Here is a 24,837-nt window from a genome sequence, read left to right as displayed (position 1 = left end):
AGATTACCAAACTTAGATGTCATATGATTAGTGGCACCCGAGTCAGTTAACCACACTTGAGGATTGGAGTGATGAGAGGACATACCAGGAACACTCTATGAAGACTGAGAAATAACAGTGTTCATTGGTTGCATAGGATGGTGAGAGGATGATTGACCAACATGCATTGGGAATTGCTGCTGAAATTGTGGTTGAAACTGAGGTACTTTGTCTCTATGAAAACAATACTAAGTAGTGTGATTTGATCTACCACAAATGAAACACTTGGGTTTATCTCGAGGGACATTATTGCAATATGGAGCAGTATGACCATCTTGATTGCATAACTGGCATGAAAGATAAGAGCCAGGACATCCACCATATGCAGGCATGGTAAACTGACCAAGAAGACCAAGAGTAAGAACCGGCAAAACATGAGTTTGAATAGGCATATTTGGTCTAGAGTAGGCATACTTGTTACCCTAATAAAGCTTGCCCTTTCCTTTGTTTTTGTTATGGTTATAAGGCTTAAAAGCATAACTGGATTGACCAGAAGTGTTGCCTTGGTAATTCCCAGAATTAGTCCCTTGATAGTTGCCAAAATTATTCCCTTGATAAGTATTACCATGGTAATGATTGCCCTGATAATTGTTGCCTTGGTAGTTTGTGCCCTGAGATGAACTTGCATGAAAATATGGACCTTTATCACTGGCATCAACCAACATAGCAGACAGGAAGGGTGTAGTAGAATTAGTTTCAAGAATAGCCTCTTCAGCAAGCAATTATGCTCGAAACTCTTTGAGGGAAATAACACTTTCTCGTCCTTGAATTACGCATTTGAAAGTGTTATACTTCGATGGTAAACCATTGAGTGCTAAGATAACAATATCTTCATCCTCAAATTTCACTCCTGCAGCAGATAAGTAGTCCCTAGATTCTTTAATTTTCTGAAGATACTGTGATATAGTGCTGGTACCTTTCTGGATGTTCTGTAAATCAGACTTCAATTGAAACACACTAGTCTTGGATACAGTTGAAAAATGTTCCTTCAATCTTGTCCACAAATCTTTAGAACAAGAACTACCAATTGCACACGAAACAGCAATAGGAGACAATTTAGCAGTAATCAATTGCATAATAGCCCTATCATGCATTTTCCACACTTTATACCCATCAGTTTCAAGATTACATGGACATGGGTTTAAGCCATTAACAAAACCCATAATTTCATATCCTTCCAACAGTAATTCCATTTGAAAATGACAATTCAAGTAATTTGCTTTATCCAATTTCACATTCATAGATGAAGAAACATAAGAAATTAAAGCAGTAATCGGAGACTGTAAAATCTGAAGTTGCGATGCAGTTTCCATTTTTGCAGAAGAAAGAGAGTTCTTGACTAGAGCAATCAAACAAACACCTGGTGTGTAGCAAATAAATTTGATAAAGAAGACGAAGGGTGGTCAGTCGTAGAATCACAGAAACCCTAATTCTTGATCGTAGAAGAAATAAAAAAAATCGCCAGAGAAATAACAACTACAAGGAGAGAAGAGGATCAAACAACTTCAGAGAGCAGACAAAGGTTATTGCAAATTGGTTGTTGCGCAAGCAAAGACGGGGAACCATGTTAAGCATGTTAAACAGATAAGATCTCATCAAGAAGACAACTTGTAGAAGAAGATAGAAGAAGATACAGAGAGAAAACATAGGGAAAATTGTATTGAATCTTTGTATATTACTTAATGAGAAAGTTATTACATGTAGGAGTATTTATAGTTCCTCTCACAATCTTAACAAACTATGCAACAGAACATGTAATCTTATTACAAGTGTCAACATCTCAACCATTCATTCTATTTGTTTCATATATTCTAACACGGGTTGTGTGATGAGCTAGTGAAATTTCATTCCTACATGTTTTGGACTATGTGATGAGATAAAATTATAAATGACATGTGATGAGAATATAGAAATCCAATTAATAAGGTGATTGGTGAGTTCCATATCTGATTTATATAACCATCCAGTTTTCTACATTGATTTCATTATTAAGTGATTTTCAGTTAAAGACTAATTTTATTTTCCTCTCAAGTTCAATATAAAGGTGTTCTGTTTATATGCTAGAGTGGGAAGGCATAATATTTGGAGAACTACAATCCACTTGACATGGAAGAGTAGTCTCCAAGCAACCACTATAACTATATACTTTCTTAATGTTTTTAACTATTACTATAATTTTTGTGATATATTTTTTTATGTCTTTGAGATATGTTTACTTTATTTATACAATGTTTAAGGTTTTACAAATTTCGAGGATGAAATTTATTTTAAGGATGGTAGATTGTAATACTTAATATTTAAAAAAAAAAATTTACATATGTGTGAGTATGTGCGAAGTCATTTTTATGTAATGATTTTATTGGATTTCTATTTATATGTTGTGTACAATAACTTACTTTTGATGTGTAAACTAGTCTCAACGTAAGTTCATTTTGCTACAAAATTATTTCAAAAACTAGCTAGTATTATTTCATGTTCATATGTAATTAGAGATATTTTTAGTTTGAATTGGAGAAGGGTGATCATATGGAATTGGCTTGATATTTTTACCAAATAAGGGTGAGTTGGCAAGTTTTGTAATCATTAGGAATTTAGGGGTTAATGATTGGTGATGATTCATCCCCCAAATTTGGAAAGGTGGGATTCTATATCCCTTAGAGTTAGAGCGTGACACATACTTCCTTTTATTTAGCTTTTGGGAAAGGGGTGAGTGGACATAGAGGCCTTGCTTAAATGCCATGGTGGTCAACCTATCATCTGGCTTTTCAACCTCTGCCAACTCCACACAAAAATGCTTCAGATAGGTTATGAGGTTTTTTTCTCTAGACTGGGGAGCCATTTTTAACATGGCTTCATGACGTTTGCGCACTTTGCAGTATAATGAGTAAGTGTTGGTGAAGATTTTAGATAGACTTTCAAAGCAATCAATGGACCTTGCTGGCAGCGCTAAGTACCATCTCATAGTCCATCATTTTAAGGTGGACAAGAACATCTTACACATTCAAGCATCATTGTTATTGTATGCCATGACATTCTAATAGTCATAATATGATAGTCTAGTCAGAATCTCCGTGAAATAAATTGAACCATTATTGCGAAAAAATTTCAGGTGGAGGCATGGTTTCGATTGCCATTAATAGTAGACTTTTGATGCAAACCATCGGCCTACTAGTAGCGCGATGATTACCTTCTCTAACTAGACCTCTAGGGTTTTCCCTGTTCAGGGAGCGTCAGTGTTTTTCGGAGGATTCAGGCTCATCGAATCTCAAGCGCTCCGGTCTCAATGCCCCTATCTCATTCACTGGATAAGAGTCTTGCGGGACTCGAAGCCTATTTGCAAAGGCCACATTATCAACATGTCTGTCATGTAAGGGGTCATTGCTGGATCAGTGATGTTTGCTGAAGTTGGGATAGCGGGCAACACTATAGGTTTTCCTTCAAGGGTATTAGTACTAATATTCCCATAACCGAAAATAGGGATCTAAGTTTGAGAGGTTGTTCTGCTTGAATTTTCCAGGTTTTTCATAAGTTTTTTTACGGAGTGGCTTTCAGCTCGAGCGGTTACGTATCTCTTTTCAAATTCGTCAAAAGAAGTGTTGATCTTCATTAGGGTTTCCCAAATCTGGTCCATGGAAGAAGGAGATTTGTGGACTTGACCCTCTTTGATCCCAGGTGCAATTGTTATTTCATCCTTGGAACGACAGACGCATCGGAAAGCGGGTTGTCCCCCCCAACAGGGTTAACGTTGGCGTTAACCGAGCTTTCTTCAGCAGATATGTTAGTGTTATGATGATATAATCCTCGTTCTAAGCCTGGAGAATCCTAAGGGATGTTTAGAAGTAGATATTGCACCTTCTTAGGTGCTATGGTTATTGGGGGCGCATGCCAATTTATGGATTATAGGAACTCTAGGACTTATGAAGGATCTGATTGAGTCCATATCCGGATTAGATCGCGTGTCTTGCGGAACAAGTACGGTCATACTAGCGGAGTCACTTGGACTTTGCCTAATACCTTGGAACAGGGTGATGGTGGCAACGTTGCTTCATCTGATCCAGTTTTGCTTAGAGTTGGTGAGTCTATGACTAGACTTTTGAGGTAACAGTATTCGGACCACCCTTACTCTGGCCCTAAAAAATCATGGTCCCACATTTTTGGTCATTGAATTCAATAAATAAATTTAAAAAAAAACATGATTAAACATAGACGCGTGAAACAATAAAAATGGTGTTTTTTAAAGGTATGTTTGAAAGTGCTTTTAAAATGACTGAGCATTTTTTATGAAAATACTTTTGAAACTAATCTTTACTAAAAATACAAGTGCATCCGAAGAAAAAAAACTTAAAGTGCTTCTTACAAAATGCACTTCAAATACTTCTGGAACTGAAAAAGACTTTCACCAAAAACGCTTTTAGTCATTTTAGATGCATTTACAAACATGCCCTTGTTGGAAAAACCAAAAAGAAAAGTTTTTGAAAAAATCTCTACTAATTAATGAAACCTTCTTTATTAACCAAAAAGGATGAAAAGACAAATTAGACTTCTATTACACACAAAAAATGATGGGCAATAATGTAATTTCACAGGTCCAAATTTTATTGTTTTTTATTGAAATCTCACCTAGAGATGATGTTAAAATACCTTCAATATTAAAAAAAAAAAAAAAAAACCCAAAACCAAAAACCTCCCACTCCCCCCACGTTCTCTCTCTCTCTCTCTCTCTCTCTCTCTCTCTCTCTCTCTCATTTTCTAAAAAAAATGTGTTCATACACACAAAGTGTGTAAGCAAATGCTAGTAGAAAATAAAGAAAAGTTTTCTCAAAATAGTTTTTTTGTTTGGGTTAAACTCTGTTTACTGCTCTCATGTTTCGTGGTTTTCAACATTTAGTATATCAAGTTTTTTTAATCCCAGAGTCATACCTAAAGTGTTAATTTTGGAACAATCTCATACATCCGTTAGTCAAACTATTAATTCTCCCGTTAAGTGATGATGTGGCGCCCATGTGGACAATGACTGGACGCCACGTTTCATTAAAAAATATTAAAATAATTAATTAAATATAAATTAAAAATAAACCCATCCCTTCTACCCCCGCCCCCAACCTAGAAGAAGAAGAAGAAAAAAAAAACGAATCTGCAACCCAGAAGAAGAAGAAGAAGGAAGACAGGTGGGTCGCCGGGGGGGGGGGGGGAGAGAACTAACAGTTTGACTAACGAATGCATGAGACTGTTCCAAAATTAACACTTTAGGTATGAATTTAAAACGAAAAAAACTTAATATACGAAATGTTGAAAATCACGAAACATAAGTGTACTAAACAGAGTTTAACCCTTTTTTTTTATTTTTTTGGGTCTAAATTTACTCTAAATGTTTAATGGGTAGTGTTTCTTCCTCACATTCCCCTGAACCCCATCCCGCCACTCGCAGTGGCAGCAGCATTTGCTGAGAAACTGTTAACTACATTGCAATGTTTGGGAATTGAAAAGAAAATCAAGAAGAAAGATGAACACAGAGAGTTTTAGAGAGAGAAATATGCTTTTGTATTAATTGATAGAATGAAGGTTACACAACATTTTTTTATAAGAGAAAGCCTAACTACTCTAACCAACTTACTAACTGTATTGCCCACTATATTGCTGACTTGTATACTTAATACTCCCCCTCAATCTCAACTAGGGTATCCCAATTTGAGATTGCAGCAAAGTCTCAAATAACAAACACTGAAATATGAACAAGTATCAAGGCGACCAAGATCAGATCGTCTTCACTGGAGAGAGACTTGTTAAGTCAGGTATCTTGAAAGAGCAGCCACTTTTGCCCGAAGATGAAAGAAGAGTTTCAGCAAATCTTCTCCAGCTGCAGTCATCATAAGGCCTTCAGGTTATGTTATAGAATAACTCAAGTCTCCAGATGTTAGTGGATCACGAAGCACCCCCTATCTGCTTAATTTGTATTCATCTCAAGAACAACTTCAAGAATTACCCAAGAATTATAGAAAACTTGCAAGAATGGCTTTGTGCCGTAAAGAATATACAAGATAATGGCTTCGTGCTGCAACAAATTCAACAAGAAAGTGGCTTCGTGCCTCAACAAATCAACAGGAACAATGGCTTTGTGCCTCAACAAATCAACAAGAAAATGGCTTCATGCCTTAACTAAAATGGCTTCTTGCCTCAACAAATTAACAGAATATTGGCTTCGTGCCCTAAGAAACATGGTAAAAATCCAGAACAAATCACAACTCCGAAATGAAACAAATCACCGGAGAACCGCAGAGATGAAAGATTAAGTATATTTAGAGCTACAACTTCAACACGAACTCCAAAAAAAAAACCCAGAATTGCCAAGCCCAAGAACATTCGTATACCCACAGTGGATTCGTTGACCCATTCCTGATTCACGAAACTCACACCAACAGATCTCCAAATAGCATCGTTTTAGATCGCTAAACACCCAATCTTCGAGCAACACCCAAAGCAGCGAAAGACTTCACTACAAGCGAACAAATTAACACAAAATTTTCCACTGAGACAATCAAACAAACAGTTGGAGTGCAGAAAGAAATATGAAACCTGAATCTTCAGTTCTTGAGCACAAGAAAAAACCAAAAAAACACACCGGAGATGAGCAACCATTCAAGATAGCACAGTGGAAGTAGCAATGACCAATACTCTTGAATCCAAATATCACAAATCAGAACTCCAATTTGGGAAAAATAAGGCATGGCCATGGATGGTAGTAACATGGAGGAGTTGGCCATCAGGGGCTTCGTCTCCATCAAGACCATGCTCAGTGACGAGTTCCAAGGCCAAGTCATCACCTTCGATCGCCCCTTCAACATCATCGTCATTCAAGAGAGTTCGAAAAACAGAAGCTGTCATACTTGGGTCAGGCGGAAGACCTGTTCGATAACAAAAAGTGTTATCTTGATCTCAATAGTCTCCGGGCCAGGGAGGAACTGGTGATTAGGCAAGCAGAGGCGAAGTCGGAGCAAATTGCCAAGAAGTTACCGGACGATCACAGAAGCACATAAGAAAATCTAATAAAAAAAGATGAAAACGATGAAATCTAATGAAGAAAAAAAAAACGAAACCACCAGAATCCAAGGCGTGAGCCGAGTGGCTCTGATACATGTTAACTACATTGCAATGTTTGGGAATTGAAGAGAAAATTAAGAAGAAAGATGAAGAAAAGAAAGATGAACACAGAGAGTTTTAGAGAGAGAAATTTAGAGAGAAAAATATGCTTTTGTATTAATTGATAGAATAAAGGTTATACAACAGTTTTTACACGAGAAAGCCTAACTTCTCTAACCAACTTTGCTAACTATATTGCGGACTTGTATACTTAATAGAAACAACCAATAAGCCTCCCACTTTACTACCACTCCTCCCCATGACGACCAACTCTGTAAAACCCTAACCCTAACCATAACCCGAACTCTCTCTCTCTCTCTCTCTCTCTCTCTCTCTCTCTCTCTCTCTAGAACTGATTGCTACCTCCAACTCCAAGAAATGGCGTCGCTGCTTCACACAGTGTCCCCGTCCCCTCTCGCTTCTCGCAACTTCTCTCGCTCTCGAGTCCCGGTCCCAAACGCCGTCGTAAGCTGCCGTAACTTTCCTTTGCTTTCATGTTCTGATTTCTTGGTTCAAGAAATGCTTTAATTCTCGAATATTCTCGCTAATTATTTTCAATTGGAGCGGTATTTCGATATTATGATTTGAAATTTATTGGTTCTGAATAATGTGTTGCAGAGGTGTAGTGTGGAAGAGCCTCTCAAGTATGCAAATGGAAAGCCGTGCGTTCCACTCTTCAGGAGTGAAGATATTATGCTGAATTTTTCGGCCACGAAAACACATTTGGTGAATGAAATTGGCAAGAATGATACCAGGCTCAGGATCTTTTCGGGCACTGCGAACCCCGTGCTTTCTCAGGTTTAGCTTTAGACAAATTTACCACTTAAGATTGCCTATGTTTTTATTTTGAATGATAATTTTGTTATTCAATGAAGATTTATTGTGTTTTATCATGCTAATGATAAGATTAGGGAAAGTAGATACCAAAAGTTTCGTTTGTTATTGTTTGAGTTCTGGACCTTTTGGTTCTCCATAAGAGTTGGTAGGAGGACTTGGTAGAGGTGTTGGAATCAGGGTTTACTTGTTCTTTTTTATTGTTTCCTGGTGGTTTGCAATTGGAAACTGTCAGATTTACTTGTGGAAAAAATGAGGATCAAGAAACCCAAGCAAATTATGCATAGGATCGGACAAACTGATTAGTTATCTGTGTACTAATAATTGACTGTTGACGGTTTCACCTGAACATATATAAGTAAATTGTTGGAAGGAGGTATATTGTATGGATGTAGTTTTCTGCTTTGTCGGTTTGGCTGTCAGTTTGTTATGGTTGATAGTTAGAATGACAAAGCTAGTGGGAAGAAGGATTCGTGAACATCTTCTAGATCATAAATGAGAATTAACAAAATCAAAGAGAGGATACGGTCCCTACATAAAAGTATATTAGTTAGCGTGTCAAGATTTGTATGCAAAAATGATGTTGGTTATCGATTTTGTCGTTTACTTTCCGGTTTTTATTGTGTTACAGGAATGCATAGTACCCTCAACTTACAATATATGTCAAAATGCACCATTATCCTTGTTTAAGTAATGATTTGAATTTCTTTTGTTTCTATAAAATATAATAGCTCATGGTGATAGTCATTTGCATTACCCATCTTTTGGTGTTTGTATGTTTGGAAAGATGCATCCTTGTTTAGGAAATAGAAATTTGAAGCAGAAAAAAAAAAACTTCAATCACAAAAATTCTCTTGGAAATATCTTTCACTGTTGGTAGATTGAGAAACACCATCTCTCTAGAGAATTTTGCCTTAATTATGCCATTTGACTTAACGGAAGTAAAGGAAATTTTTATTTTCTCTCCTTGTCTCTTGAGGAAACATTTCCTGACACACAAGCTAAAAAAATGCTCATATGTTCCAGGAAGTTGACCATTCAAACAAACATCAGAAAGTTTTTCTAATTCAGAAACCTTCTGCTTGGAACAATTTCCCCAAAGCAAGCGTAGCCATAATGTATTGTAAACTTATGAATCATTTAATTGCACGATGGTCTGACCTAATGTTTTTATTTGAAAGGAAATTGCTTGCTACATGGGTCTGGAACTTGGAAGGATTAAGATCAAACGCTTTGCTGATGGAGAGATTTATGTTCAGTTGCAAGAGAGTGTAAGAGGGTGTGATGTATATCTTGTGCAACCCACATGTCCTCCTGCAAACGAAAATCTTATGGAGCTTCTGGTCATGATTGATGCTTGTCGGAGGGCTTCAGCCAAGAATATCACTGCTGTGATTCCATATTTTGGCTATGCCAGGGCTGATAGAAAGGTAACTTCGTATTATGAGGAAGGACTCTTGAAACTTATTATCTTTGGTAAATTTTTACTTTGAGCATCAAAAAAATATAGCTTACTGGTAATAACTGATTCCCATTTGTCATAGTACAAAAATTCAATTAAATATCTTGAAGGAGAGTTATTGCGAATACGCAAGTTAGATTCCGTAAATTGGGTTTTTAGTTTTTAAGAAAGTTCAGGTCATCAACATAAAAGTAAGTTTAAGTATTACTTTTGCTTGAATTTGTCCACAAATAGGTTGAGCTACACTATAGAATTATGAATAAGCAGAAGTTTAGAATGCTGAGTTGATAACACATATGCAAATGCATTCTGTGGTAAACTCCACAATGCCGTTATTTTAGTTGAAGGTGATATGCAAGGTTTAACCAATTTTAAGTTTGAATTTGTTTTAATTATTATCTTAAATTGTTTTTTGTTACAGACTCAAGGGCGTGAATCTATTGCAGCCAAACTTGTTGCAAATTTGATTACAGAAGCAGGTGCAGATCGTGTTCTTGCATGCGATCTTCATTCTGGGCAGTCTATGGGATATTTTGATATTGCTGTGGATCATGTATATGGTCAGGTAATACCTGTAATACTTCGCTCCCTTTTGTTTCATAATTGACGGACCCGGGGGTGTTGGACTCTTACAAGAATGTTGCTTGGCTACCTGAAATAAAATCTAGTTGAATTGACATATTATTTGTTAAACTGGCTGAAAGAGATATTCCTTTGAACTATAAATATATTTGTGTCTAGAAATCTTTTAAGGAAACAATTTTATAAGGATTTTGATAAAATTCACTTTGCTTGATTTAGCTGTTTAAAGTATATATGCTTATTTACTAATGTACTGGGTTCTTCCCTCAAACTCCTGAGGGGTATAAGATTTTAAATACTGTTGATCACGGAGTTCGAATTGTTGGACATCTCCTATGTGGTTCACCTTCTTTATAACCTTTTTTTTTTGTCCTCACAGCCTGTGATACTTGATTACCTCGCCAGCAAGACTATATGCTCTGATGATTTGGTAGTGGTCTCACCTGATGTTGGGGGTGTTGCTAGAGCTCGTGCATTTGCAAAAAAATTATCTGATGCTCCTTTAGCCATTGTTGATAAAAGGCGTCATGGGCACAATGTGGCAGAGGTACGATCTATTCAGATGGGTTTGACGACTATCTGATTTGCCTCCTATGATTGTCTTGTTCTTTCATTATATTTGAAGCAACACATGAAATTGTTGGAAAGGTAAATTATTGTGAAACCTGAATGCTTTCACATCGTATATCAAGCTTTAGATAAACTGGTGCAGACTATGAGGGACCAAGTTAATTTCATGATGTTGCATTTTCTAAAACAGTGTCAAAAAACTATTATTTAACTCTAAAATTAACCGACTTGAAACATCCATTAATGCACAGCCTCCACCTCCTGAAAATAACAGCACGTAATCTTGGAAGTCTGAATTGTACACTTCTTTGAAATCATTTAAAAACTCCCTCCTTACTCAGTTGATACTCCTTGATCTCATCATTCGTTATGGCGGCCCATTTTATCTGAGATATTATTCTTTGGGACAACTTCAGATATCTTATTGTTGTTCTTACTTCTGTTTACCTCTGAATCCTGACATAGCCAGTGTTGCTACTTCTCTTTGAGAATATGATGACTTGATTGCATTTCTGCCATCTTTATCCGGACAATAAACTCCATTCACCCGAGCTAGTACCACTTTTCTCACCCCCTGTGCTTACATTCTGAAAATTATTGTTGAATGTGCCTGTAATTTTTACCATATTTCTGTATCCAGACTCTGGATTTCCTAAAAGCCTCTCTTGATTTTTGTGAATGAGCCACCTTTTTTCTTTTCTTCTTCTCTCTCTTCTCTCTCTCTTCTCTCACTTTAATCAAAGGATAGTCATCCACATATGCATAAGTTTTATTTTTTGGGTTCCCCATGGAAACGTAACTTGGAATTCATTTCTGTATATCTCTTTGGCAGGTGATGAATTTGATTGGTGATGTGAAGGGAAAAGTAGCAGTTATGGTGGATGACATGATTGACACAGCTGGTTAGTTTGTACATGCTCTAATCTGTTTGTAAAATCGATCATATAGAGTACCGACAATGATATGACATAATATAGAACACTTAGATATTGATGATGAGCCTAGCTCGTGTTGGTAAAGCTATTGTCTGGAGAAATCATAATCATTAAAAAAGGATCTTGCCTATGACGCGAGTATTATGGAAATAGAAATCATCATAGTAAAATCAGAAATAGGGGGTAACAGGGGCTGAAAAGAACTATTACATCTCTCATATGAAAAGAAATGAGAAATATATTTCAACCAATACAAATAATAATAGAATAGTTTTTTTTGTGGATTGGAACCGTTATCTTTTAACCATAGGAAGCATTGCATTGTACTAGTTCATCTTCATAAATATAACTATAAGGACATCTAAATGTAGATCAGGATTGGAACAAATTTTCATTTTGATGGAGACTTAATTGTGCACAGCATTTAAATTGTATCTTGGAGGCTTGAAGAAGTGGGTTATTCCTCGTTTGATAGTCCTTTATGTTGGTTTAACTTGAAAGTTCGTGCCTAAGACTATACAGGGGGTTATCTGACAGTGTGGAAATCATCAAACCTTAGAGAGATGCTAAGGGAAGCTATCCCTGTCATTTTGACAGTATGTGCATTCCACACTTGAGTGGCCCACTTACTAAAACCTTCAGTATGAAATATGCCTGGGGTCAGCATTGGATGGTTGGTTCTTAGCACTGTTCCAAATCCAGATATTCTTTTACAATTTTGGACATCCACAGCCATTAGTGTAAGAGCTCTGAATTGTGCATAAATGAATACGCAAAAATCCCTCTCGGTTATATGAAAGTCTAGTATCACGAAATCACAAGTTTGTTCACACAACTTGTATTTTCAATTTTTAACCATCTTAGCTACAAATGCCACAAACACTATTGATTCAATGTCCTGGTTTTGAATTGATTGATGTTTTCATAGCAGTTTCCTCTGTTATCAACTAGTCTTTGCAGTTATATTCTTAGTAGTTATTGTTGCAACAGAGTATCATTGTTTGGATGTTTGGTTGTAGGGACTATTACGAAAGGTGCTGCTTTACTACATCAAGAGGGTGCCAGGGAAGTCTATGCATGCAGTACGCATGCGGTTTTTAGGTACGTGGAATTTATATGTGCACGAATCTCCACTTTCACTCATTTAGCATGACACAAAGAGCGTTTTAAGCCGGGCTTATGATCTTTAAAACATCCACCGGAGCCTACAATCATTTTTCTTTTTTCCCAATTTTATTTGATACATATTGGCATGATTTGGACAGAGTGGCCTTTAGCATTAATGGTTTGGCTTGCCCTAAGACGCGATGATTGCAGGAACACCCTCTGTGGAAACATAGGTGGATTTATCTTGCATTCCTCAGAACCCACGTTAATGGGAGTTTAATGCACTCGGCCATCTACATCTGTTCAAATATGCATTATAATTAGGTGAAAGGATCCAATAAAAAAATCTGCAGTTTTGATATTTAAATTTCATCTCTAGGTGATTGGCATTTGTGACATTTGAAGGAATGAGTTTTAGAGGTCGCCCTTGGTGCGATGGCAAGTGCCTTCGCCCATGAGCGGTAGGTCTCGGGTTCGAGACTTGGGAGCAGCCTCTCCATAAATGGGGGTAAGGCTAGCCGACATTCACCTCTCCCAGACCCTGCGTAAAGCGGGAGCCTTGTGCACTGGGTACGACCTTTATACGTATTTTCTGCATGAAACTAATGTTGACAATTGATATTGCTATAGGCCGTAGTCAGTATATGCAATAGCACGCTAGAATATTTACTTTTATCTTTTGTCTTTTTGCAGCCCTCCTGCGATAGAGAGGCTGTCGAGCGGTTTGTTTCAAGAGGTGATCATAACAAATACCATTCCAGTGTCGGAGCAGAATTATTTTCCCCAGCTAACTGTCTTGTCAGTAGCAAATCTTCTGGGCGAGACCATATGGCGTGTTCATGATGACTGCTCTGTGAGTAGCATATATCAATAAAATTAGTTTAATACGATTCTTACTGAAAATTAGTCCATTCTCCCCTGTTACATAAACAAATTCAATCGATTTGTCTGGCAATTGGCCTGTATATAAAAACCTAATGAAGTCAGTGGGCAAGGGCAAAAAATGTCATGCGTCTCTGCTTCATGTGTTAAAACCATTTGATTTTAGCTCTGTACTTCCCCTTGAGGTTCTATTACAAATCTTAGTTTCTAGGGAGAATAGGAGTTCAGCGTTTACATAGTTTTTACCATTTAAGTCAGGAAAGCAGTGCTGACTCGCTGAGAGTTGTCGTTTTGAATTTTTGTCAGGGTGGCTATGAACCCTATTCCACCTTGGGCATTGATTGATCAAATTCATGTTGGCGGTGTGCCCTCCCAGCTTCTGTTACTGCCGTATAGCTAGCTATCTTGTCGGAAACAGGATTGTCAATAGAAAAATGAAGATTGTCGTTTCGGAACTTTGTACAACCGAAGGTTGTTGGGAAGATAATCCCGCCTAGGGCTTCACAAATCTCATTTCTCCCCCTTTTGCGGAAAAAATGGTTTGGTTCTTGTATGATATCATTGTTTTGACCTTGTAAGCTCAAATTTTGTTGAGTAATCAATCACATTGTACTTGCCTTTTTTATCTTTTTCTTTAATTTCGATTTAGCCCTATGAAATTGCTTGCGAATCTCACTGTCTCTTAAACTCATTTTCACCCGATGTGCCCGCGGAATCATGTTTTTGTGTCAGTCCTACTCTGGCCTTGAAGCAAGCTTCATATTGGGTTGACGATGAAGCATGGATGTCCGATGATGAAGGCCAACCGGAGAAAACGAGAGCTGTGCATCCAACGAGTATCGAGGTTACGAAACAAAAGAAAGAAAAGTTGAGAGCCTGGGAGTCATCTGTGGTGGTTTGCTAGTCAATTATTTTGCTCTCAAGAGACCATCATGAAGAATGATGAATTGAAGCTTCAATTCCTTATTCGTAATAATGAGAAAGTTGAAAAATGATTTGTATTTTCTTACCGTGGTCGCTAAACTAGAAGAACATGAACGTGTTTACTCCCGTTTTTGAAAACCAAAAATTGGATCAACAAAAAATACTAAACAAGGCCTTGAGATATCAAATGGTAGGCAAACTGCTTTGCAATTTGTATGTGCATAAGCTTATATCCATTCGAAGGAGGTCAACTGTCAAATTTCCCTAACATTCTGATCCTGCAGCATAAGCTTATATTCATGGGAAAATTGGTTAAAAAGTAGGGCGGGAATGGTGGTGGGAAAATTCTTTGGTGATGACTTATGAATATATCTACTTTTTAGCAGTTAACTAATGTAATTTATATCATTTATGTTTTTGTATTGTGTAGAGTTGACCGATTCGAATTCAAGCATCGGTTATCTTACTCTTAATCCTCAACCGCAACAAGTTCCAAGGCAATCTCAAGCTTCTAGTTCACAAGGTTTAACGGCTTCTCATCTATCGGTTTCACTTTTACAAGGTTGAATGTCTTCCAAAGTATCGCATTCTCAAGCCCATTCACAAGCTAAAAGGCCTCAAATGCCTCTTAAACATTCGAAGAGTAAGTGTCCAAAAAGAAATGGAAAGGCAAAGGGTTGAACGATTCAAAGTAGTGACTTAAAACACTAAAACTTTTTTGTTGAATTGCATGAACAATTTATTTTTTCGGGTTGTTCTAATGCTTATGTCAAAAGGCATTTTGACATTGAACTTTAATTTTAATATGGTAAACTTAATCTTTTCAATTTGATTATACTAAACTAATGCCACAAGGCATTTTGATTTTGAACATTGTTTCACTTTGAATTTCATTATGGTGATGGTGATCAAGAATTTTTTTCACTTGAGTTGATTAACGCCATAAAGCATTTGGCTTGCAAATGACTAGGTTTTGAACCTTGGCTTTTTTTATTAGCACCCCACATAATGTTGAATGCATTCCACATTAAATTTTAATATTAAGTGGCTTATGTAACCTACTACACCCCAAATTACTTTTAACGTATTATTTATCTTCTTCAACTATCAAAATCCCTCTCTCCCTCCACTCCATTGTTGAATAAAATTCTAACTATTGAAACTATAAACATGTTGATTGAGAAAAAAAATTAACGAATGGAACATGATATCAATATTTCGGAAGTTTCACATGAGGTAAAATTTCATATTTGTCATTGTTTTAATTATTCAACGACATTGGTAATTATTTAAGCCTGCTTTTGCTTTCCGTACTACCCAATTTCATAGGAGGCCAACCCAGCAACGTCTTTTCTGTTCTTATTCATCTTATGGGGTTTACTTTTGCTCTGTTAGGTTCCTTCCAGTTGCCATTTTTTAGCAGAAATCATTTTTAGCAAAAGGCTTAAGAGATAGAGAAAATGAGGTTGGTTGTTATGACCCAATGAAACTCAAGCTCAATAGATCGGATTGTAGATTTCTCTTTTTAAAGAATGTGGGTTGTATGTGGAAAATATTAGGTGTATGAGAATGTGGGGTGTAAGGGTATTATGAGAAAGTATATGGGGTGTATTAAGATAATTTTTAATTGAAAAAGCAAATGTGAGATATATTAAGTATGTGAGGTTTAATCAACAATATGTAGGGTGTTAATATAATAAGCCTTGAACCTTAGTTTGTTTGAATGTTGAATACTTGTATTAATGCTAATTTTTTAAGGGCTTACAAGTGAGGCGCAAGTTGAAAATAAAACAGTTTGAAACCGAAATGAATCAAACGAAAATAAAATGGTTTGGTTTCATTTTGGTTCTTACCCCAAAACCCAAATGAACCAAAATAAAATAAATTTCAATTTCAAACTAAATTGTGACCACCCCTAGTAGGGTTTGGTGGTAATCTACCAATATTACTAAGGTGAAGGGGTAAACGTAACTTCACAATGAGTTAGTAATAATGTGGTTCAAATTCATATTTGACGAGAATCGAACATAAAACATTTCACTTACAAATAAGAAGGAATATCACTAAACGTAATGTGAGTCAACGGTAAAATAGAAAGTCAGAATTACATATTGAAAAAAAAAATAAAATGGAAAAGGTATAACCCCGTAAATCCCTTGGAGCTTCCCACACCAAAAGACCCGCCAGCAAAGCCCAACATCTCTTTCGCTTCTCCAAAGTTCCAGACACTCTCCCCCTTTTCACTCAGAGTCCTCAAACCCTCCCCTTAGGGTTTGTTTCCACCAAATTCCCGCCAAGAACCCACAACTCAGATTCAACAATTTTCTCTAGAAAATACGAGAATTTCCGAGAGAGTGGAAGGAAGAGCATGGGCAAAGACGACGAAGAAATGAGGGGAGAGATAGAGGAGCGGCTGATAAACGAGGAGTACAAGATATGGAAGAAGAACACACCGTTTTTGTACGATCTGGTCATAACCCATGCCCTAGAATGGCCTTCGCTTACGGTGGAGTGGCTTCCCGACCGAGAAGAGCCTCCGGGGAAGGACTATTCGGTGCAGAAGATGATTTTGGGGACTCACACCTCCGAGAACGAGCCGAATTACCTTATGCTTGCTCAGGTCCAGCTGCCATTGGAGGATGCCGAGAACGATGCTCGCCATTATGACGATGATCGAGCTGAGGTTGGCGGTTTTGGTTGCGCCAATGGAAAGGTAACGCTTGATTTTGTGGTCCGAGTCGTTAATTTTGGGGATAGGAACATGAATAGTTCATACTGATTTGTTAAAGATTTCAAATTTGGAGGTTTTGGAATGTGGGCCTGTTTGGGTGCAGAGGAACTGCTAGGAAATACAAGAAATTTCGAATCTTTTTTTTTTTGTTGGTATTAAATATCTATCCTGTATGTTAGAAATACAAAAAACAATTATTGAACTTTCAGTCAATTTATTTTGTTTTTGGTCATTGTAAGGATTTTATTTTTGGCTAAAGTTGTTTATTAAGAATTAGAGGAAGAACGAAACAGAAAGGAAATTCAGTTTATCTGAAAAGGAGAAAACACACAAGCTTCCTGAATTGTGTTCCAAGTTGGTTCCATAAGGCTGGATGCACTGGTTTGAATTAGAAAAGTACCAACGGCCATTGGTATAGGATAAATGTCCTTAGAGTCCAAGAACCAAAAACGTTATGAGCTGCAGCCCGTATGACACTCTAATAACTGAACTGAAACACTGTATATTGGTTTATGCTGTATTTGCAGATATCATATGTCTAAATGGATTCAGATATGTGGTCTTAAATTTTCTTGCAGGTGCAAATAATCCAGCAAATAAATCATGATGGAGAGGTTAATCGGGCTCGATATATGCCTCAGAATCCATTTATTATTGCCACAAAGACCGTTAATGCTGAAGTTTTTGTGTTCGATTATAGCAAACATCCATCGAAGCCTCCATTGGATGGTGCATGCAGTCCTGATTTGAGGCTGAGGGGCCACAGCACTGAAGGATATGGTTTATCGTGGAGTAAGTTCAAGCAGGGTCATTTACTCAGTGGTTCGGATGATGCTCAGATATGCCTGTGGGACATTAATGCGACTGCTAAGAACAAAACTCTTGAAGCTATGCAGATATTTAAGGTATGTCACTACAGCTATGTGTGCAATTTGATACAGACGATTCTGTGCAGCTGTTGCTATTTTTAAAGTAAAGAAAAGGCTAAATTTGCACATATACCAGAGTAAGGCTGTCATTAAACATGATGGCAGTAACGTGTTGAGTTTGGATGCAATAAGATAGCACTTTATACGATTGCTGCTTCTCAGCATCTTTTATTTAAAATTTTACTGTTGTTTGAAATGGTTCCTGGATTAGGTTCATGAAGGTGTTGTGGAAGATGTAGCATGGCATTTGAGGCATGAATACTTATTTGGTTCTGTTGGTGATGATCAATACCTTCTCATATGGGATCTCCGGACTCCATCGGTTACCAAGCCTGTCCAATCTGTGGTTGCTCATCAGAGTGAGGTGAGTGATGTGAAATTGTGAATATTCTGTCATTGCTACAGATATTTGATGTTTATGCATTTAAGATTTAAATGTCAATCATGGTACATTCAGGTCTGTTCTGTATAATGTTCTCACATTCAAATTGATATGTTTTGATTGCTGTAAATTGGTGCCTTTAGCTAATTTTTTCTATCCAAACCAAAGTGTTTTTAGCCAGTTGATGAATACTGTATGTTGATAAATTGAAAAGCTCTCGTGTATTATGTTCTAACATTCAAATCTATATGTTTTGATTGCTGTAAATTGTTGCCTTAAACTAATTTTTTTCCATTACTGATTCAAAGAGTTTTTAGCCAGTTGATGAATACTGTATTTTGGTAATTGAAAAGCCTGGTGAAAATCTGTAGATCTTTTGTGGAAACCTGGAAAGGACTGAGACAATGATGGCTATTCAGGAAGGCTAGGGTGGCCGCTTTTACGTATAATTATTGACATTTTGGTAATACTGAAAAGGAAATTTTTTTATTAGTGACATTTCGGCAATACTAGATAGCTTGGTCAATTTGTTACAATGGATTTTTTTTTTTTACTTTATTGCAGGGTTGTGGGATACCTAATAGAAACAAAAGCAAGCAATCATTGTTGAGATAGTTATGATGTTTTTAGTTGTGAATCATCTTAGCAGGCAAAGTCCTGTGTGATTTTTTTACTTCTAGACTCTAGAGCTGACAAACTTTGTGTCGAGTAATATATCTGTTACAATTTTGCAACATTTGTAAGGCTTTTAGTTTTCTTTATCTAATATTATAAGTAATGAACGGATTAGTTCTTTGTGATATTATAGCCTTGGAAATTTTGGACAATTTTAAAGTAGCTTGTTTATGTAATATTTTTTTCAGGTTAACTGTTTGGCTTTCAATCCCTTCAATGAATGGGTTGTTGCAACTGGATCTACTGACAAAACTGTTAAGCTGTTTGATCTACGCAAAATCAATACTGCACTCCACACCTTTGATTGCCATAAGTAAGGATCCTTCCCTGGACCTCATAAAATTGGTTGTCCAAAGTTATCTTTTGCTGTAATCAATCTATAGATATGATATCAAGTTTTATTTTTGTGGTATTTCAGGGAGGAGGTTTTCCAAGTCGGTTGGAATCCAAAGAATGAAACAATCTTAGCTTCTTGTTGTCTTGGTAGGAGACTCATGGTTTGGGATCTTAGCAGGTATTCCTTAAAGAACCGTGTGTCATATTTTATCTTTGTTTTATAGGGAGTGGCATTCTTCACTCCAACTTGTTCTATTTTAACAGAAATCAATGTATTTCGAGTGCCTGTTCTTGTGAAAGCATTTAGGTTATGGCTCTAGAATAGTGGTTTAGTTGGGAAACCAGATATGAGAACTGTGATAGATACATCAGGAAAGTAAGAGTCAGTGGAGCTTAAAGCATCATAAAAATGTAGGGGTCTTAGGCATCAGACCACACGTATGCATCATCCTCTTTATATTTTGAGCATTGAAGTATATAGCAGGCACATACATCCAAAGCTTGTCCTAAGCTCGTCCAAGCTTGTTGGTTATTCTTGGTCATAAGAATGAACCAAAGAGAGTAGCCAAACTAAGTATTAGTGTGCAGAAAACAAAAGATGCTTGGGCAAAATTTTTGACACAAGCCTTAATAAATGTTTTTTGATACAGCAAAGAAACTCTGGAAATAAAATATAAAAATGACACTGGCAAAACCAGGCGTATGGTGTACTATCCTCAGAGTCGGAACTTAAAAACATTATATATGTATCTTGGTCAGTACTATTACGCCACTCCTCCCTTTCATCTTATGTCCCAGGTTTAGTTGCCATACTAGCTTTCATATGAAGATAACCAGGGTATATTTGTCTCTGATGTGCATCTCTTTTAATTTTTGGACTTAATTGATGTATTTGGAGATCTCTCTTTTCATGCTTACTTTTGTCAATTAGGTTGGATAAGCATCCGCACCTGTATAATTACGGTGCCCTACAAACTTTTTTTTATCATTGTGTACTGTATATTATATTTGCATGAAAACAAATCTTAACTCAAATGTTATAACTTCGTTCTTTACAGAATTGATGAAGAGCAGACACCAGAGGATGCAGAAGACGGCCCCCCAGAGTTACTTTTTATTCATGGGGGTCACACCAGTAAAATATCTGATTTTTCGTGGAACCCGTGTGAAGATTGGGTTATTTCTAGCGTTGCTGAAGATAACATACTCCAGATTTGGCAGATGGCAGAGAACATTTACCATGACGAAGATGATTTACCCGAAGAACCGGCAAAGCCTTAGTGTAATTTCCAATACTTAGCCAAATGTAGTCAGTAAAAGCTAATTAGGGAAGGAGGCATGCAGCGCTTTGTTTATTTATGTTTTTGTGTAACTTTCTTCTTTTCTTCCCTTTTCACCATTGCATTTGAGGATTTGTGTGTTGTTTACTGAGTCAGATGAGTAATGTATTTGACCCATGCTTGGTAATTATATGCAGTACTTCGGCGTGGCAGTAATTTTCGAATGGAGCTTTGTACTATTTTTTGGTCATAAGATTAATAGTTCATTAGAAACATCATTTAAAGAACACCAGGTCTGCTTATTAAGAGGTGGTTTTCCAGGAAGTACCGAAAGTACTTACCTAGTTTGAATAAGCACATTTTTAATCCATTTCCGTCTATTTATTGAAGAAGACGAAGGCAGCAACGCCAAATGAACAAGGATTGTTTGTTACATGACTTATCCGTTTAACCGGCTAGCCTTGCAAACGATTTCCTTTGGTTGCTATCCCCTGCTCTTGAAGGATTGTATTTGGTGGAATCATCTGGGTTTAAAAAGCTTGTATCCGCTTGAAAGGTTTTTGTTGTTCTTGGTTGTTTCAATCGTTCTTTTTTTGGTTGAGCGAGCAAACTACCTTTCATAACTTTACATTCCTGGCTTTCCGGTAAAGATTTCTCTTCCTTGGCGTTAACATTAAACAATTAAACCTATAACTAATTGGTAGTGGGCCACTCTGCCCTCTCAATTCATGTTCTAGTTAGTTGTATGTCTGCCAATAATTCTCTAAAACGTGTATAGGCAATCTATGCAGGCAGACAACTAACTAGAACATGGAATTATCCATGTTCTTGATTTTTTAATCTTAAATGTACCAATTCATATAATTTTTCAATTTTTTCTTTTCTTAAATGTATCCGATCTTAAATATACCAATTTGCTATATATAAAATGTGCCATTTTTTTAATATAATCCATTCAATTTATTCTAATCTATTTTTTAAACTTATATATTTTTTATTTTTTTTTATCTTAAATGTACCCATTTATATAATTTTTTTCATTTTTTTCTAATCTTAAATGTAACCGATCTTAAATATATCAATTTGCTATATGTAAAATGTGCCATTTTTTTTTATACAAAATGTACCCATTTTTTTTTTATATAAAATCTATTCAATTTTTTCTAATCGATTTTTTTAACTTATATGGGTACATTTTAGTTCGTTAATTTGAGAATGTATTTATGTTAAGTTTAATGGAAGAAATGTAATAATGTTACTAGGTCTAATATCTTTTTTCTTTTTCTTTTTTTTTTTGGAAAAACGTATTCATGTTTTGGTACAATAATTTTTAAGTTAGGTTTGATGAATGTACCCATGTTTACACACACACACACACACAAACACATATATACAATATATTGGAGAATGGAGAATATAATTTATCTTCGATCAAAAATTGAAAACCACTAAGGTTTCAGTCAAAAAATATTGATAATTAGATACCGTATTCAAAGTCTCCCTACACAAGAATTTTTTAGAGAAAGTACAGTGCCAAACGTTGCTACTATTGCAGTGATGATATCATTGATTGATTCACATTGGATTCCACCATTGGTGTAGTACAAGCTTATCAACAAGCTGCACAAACAGTAACTGTTGTTAATTTCAATCCAAGCCTTACAACACATTCTAATCAAAGCCTTGCATGTGGCCATAAGACAAAACTCATCACCTAATTTTATTTTACAATCAAGGGTAGGGATCATTTAGTTCAACACTCCCCTCTAAATGAATTCTGGTCTTGGCTCCAAGTAGCTCTCTTAGATACCCAAATCTTAATTGAGGTATGCCTTTGTGAAAATGTTAGTCATTTGATCCTCAAACTTGCAGTTTAGAAGTTCATTGATGTTCTCTTGCAAGGCTTCTCTGGTGAAATGGAATTTTCTTTTGATATGTTTGGTCTTATGGTGAAAGATTGAATTCTTAAGTTATTGCAGAGGTGCTGTCACACAAAAGTGGTTTGGCATCCACTTGCATTTCTCCAAAATACTTCAACACATACCTCAACCAAATGGCATTTGATGTTGCTTTTGCAGCACTCATATGTACTGCCTTAGCTGTTGATAGTGCAACATTTTGTTGCTTCGTTGATGCCCAAGAGAAGATCTCTTAACCAAAAGTAAATGCGATAGTGCAACATTTTGTTGCTTCGTTGATGCCCAAGAGAAGATCTCTTAACCAAAAGTAAATGCATACCCTGATGTATGATAAGCTCATGTTTATATATATTTTACATCAAATTCACTTGTCTTTTCTTAGTTAGTTCCTTATATTTTTGAGCTATTTACTTTGTTTTTGTGTTTTGTTGGATTTGTCAAGCAAAGAAAAGAAAAATAGAATAAGTGGGATTTTAAGTAACAAATTCGTCAAAACTGCCTGTGCAGATTAGCTGACTTTGGGAGCAAGTTGCAAACAGCTCAGAATGAATTAGAGAATGTGCCTTATATTTTTGGAAAGCTACTGATGTCTATTTTCTGGAGCATTTCGCGGATTATTAATATCATTTTTCTAGAAGAAGTTATGGCTGTTTTAACACTGAAAGGCTCCCAAGAGGCTGAGCAGTTTGTAACTGACAATAAAGCATTGAAAGCAATAAATCTAGCAGTCAAAACTGATGCAGTCAAGAACAAGCCAGCTGACACTTATTCAAATATCAGAGGAAATGGAATTAAAGATGAGGATTAAGTGGGAGTAATGGGCATAAAGACTACCTAAAGAGTTACAATTGTTTTACCATTTCCTCTCACTTATTGTCATCACTAAATGGAAGGAAGGAAAAAAGACAAGGCAGCAGCGTTGGGGAAGGAAGGAAAGGAAGGAGGAAATCTTGGCATTCTCTTCTTTCGGTTTTATCTTCTCAAACATATGTCTTTCTTTTGGTTTAATTTGATAATTTTGTGTAACTAAATTTTTAGTGGTTAGGGGCTATTTTGAAGCCCCAAATATGATTGCAAGTTTGTTATTACATTTCGTTTGAATTACTCAAATCTCAGTTGCCAGCCACCGCCATTGCAGAATTTGGAAGTGCAAGTGCTAGAGCAGCACTGTGCTGCCAGCTGTTTTTACCATCGGAATCAACAACGCAATCCATCTTTTAAGACAGATGTTGACACTTGACACCATTGAGAAGATCAAGGCTACCCTTATCCTAACTAAGTACTAGGCGTGCCACTGCTATGGTTTTAGTCGATTACTTATGCCCCAAGTTACTCAGACTTCTTGTTATCAAAGGATTGTCATGGATGAGTTAAGTCCACATTAAGTTCTTTTTCTTGCCTTGTAAACAAGGAGTTTTAGTTCATAATCTTGTACGTTCAAATGAAGGGAGTCCATGCACCCTTAAGCCATTTACGTGGTTCTTGATTGATTTTAATGATAACATATCCATTAAACTAACCAGATCCAGATGCAAATGGAACTCTTAAGATAGGAAAACTGATGGAAATAAGTTGAATACATACTGGAGAATGCATTAAGTAAAAGATCTACAAATTTGGAAAACAAACAAAGAGCCTCGAGCAAGATTTCACCTTGTCTAGCAAGGTTGAACCTCTTGCAATCGCTTCTTTCTGAATTAACAGGGGTTTATGTGCTAAACAGGTCACCAACAACTTTGACGCTAAGGATAGCTCCATGGCAGCATATCTGGCATAAACACAATTGTTGCTCAAGCACTTCCACTACTAGATCACCCAAATTCCTCGAGCGGCAAACAGTCATGCAGATGCTTTGGCTCGCCTCGCCTTAGAGGTGGAAGACAAGATTGGGGGAAAAATTCAGGTCAAATTGTTGGCAGCACTAAGCACCATGGTTGCGGAAGTGTGCAACTTACAACATGGGGATTGTTGGATTACCCCGATTTATAGATTCCTTGCTCATGGCACCCTTCCAAATGACAAAGTCCAAGCTAAGCAGATTCGATACAAGGCCACCCGTTACTTGATCATTAATGACCAACTCTACAAGCGGGGTTTTAACCTACTATACATA

At 36.6% G+C, this 24,837-nt stretch overlaps 2 protein-coding genes across 2 annotated transcripts; both read left to right on the top strand.

Moving 5' to 3' along the window:
* Positions 1-7,394: 7,394 nt before the first annotated feature.
* Positions 7,395-14,173, top strand: LOC126609836 (ribose-phosphate pyrophosphokinase 1). The gene is made up of 9 exons (XM_050277764.1): positions 7,395-7,641; positions 7,795-7,974; positions 9,192-9,440; positions 9,894-10,037; positions 10,434-10,601; positions 11,457-11,526; positions 12,579-12,660; positions 13,360-13,519; positions 13,855-14,173. The coding sequence occupies exons 1-9, from the start codon at positions 7,555-7,557 to the stop codon at positions 13,891-13,893; spliced, it is 1,179 nt and encodes a 392-aa protein (XP_050133721.1). The 5' UTR covers positions 7,395-7,554; the 3' UTR covers positions 13,894-14,173.
* A 2,461-nt stretch (positions 14,174-16,634) lies between these two features.
* LOC126609789 (WD-40 repeat-containing protein MSI1) lies at positions 16,635-21,092 on the top strand. The gene is made up of 6 exons (XM_050277722.1): positions 16,635-17,185; positions 17,782-18,108; positions 18,344-18,496; positions 19,378-19,502; positions 19,608-19,703; positions 20,584-21,092. The coding sequence occupies exons 1-6, from the start codon at positions 16,841-16,843 to the stop codon at positions 20,804-20,806; spliced, it is 1,269 nt and encodes a 422-aa protein (XP_050133679.1). The 5' UTR covers positions 16,635-16,840; the 3' UTR covers positions 20,807-21,092.
* The last annotated feature ends 3,745 nt before the right edge of the window (positions 21,093-24,837 follow it).

Source organism: Malus sylvestris, chromosome 2 (assembly GCF_916048215.2).
Source record: "Malus sylvestris chromosome 2, drMalSylv7.2, whole genome shotgun sequence".
NCBI classification, from domain to species: Eukaryota; Viridiplantae; Streptophyta; class Magnoliopsida; order Rosales; family Rosaceae; genus Malus; species Malus sylvestris.
Note: the sequence above shows the minus strand (reverse complement) of the source record. Positions and strands in the feature narration are given on the sequence as shown.

What these genes read in the sequence shown, in the direction of transcription:
- LOC126609836 (XM_050277764.1), top strand. Translation starts at nt 7,555, where the DNA reads ATGGCGTCGCTGCTTCACACAGTGTCCCCGTCCCCTCTCGCTTCTCGC. An exon ending in TGGATCATGTATATGGTCAG is followed by an intron (nt 10,038 to 10,433) that starts GTAATACCTGTA and finishes TTGTCCTCACAG; the next exon opens with CCTGTGATACTTGATTACCT. An exon ending in ATGGGCACAATGTGGCAGAG is followed by an intron (nt 10,602 to 11,456) that starts GTACGATCTATT and finishes TCTCTTTGGCAG; the next exon opens with GTGATGAATTTGATTGGTGA.
- LOC126609789 (XM_050277722.1), top strand. Translation starts at nt 16,841, where the DNA reads ATGGGCAAAGACGACGAAGAAATGAGGGGAGAGATAGAGGAGCGGCTG. An exon ending in TTGGTTGCGCCAATGGAAAG is followed by an intron (nt 17,186 to 17,781) that starts GTAACGCTTGAT and finishes ATTTTCTTGCAG; the next exon opens with GTGCAAATAATCCAGCAAAT. An exon ending in AAGCTATGCAGATATTTAAG is followed by an intron (nt 18,109 to 18,343) that starts GTATGTCACTAC and finishes TTCCTGGATTAG; the next exon opens with GTTCATGAAGGTGTTGTGGA.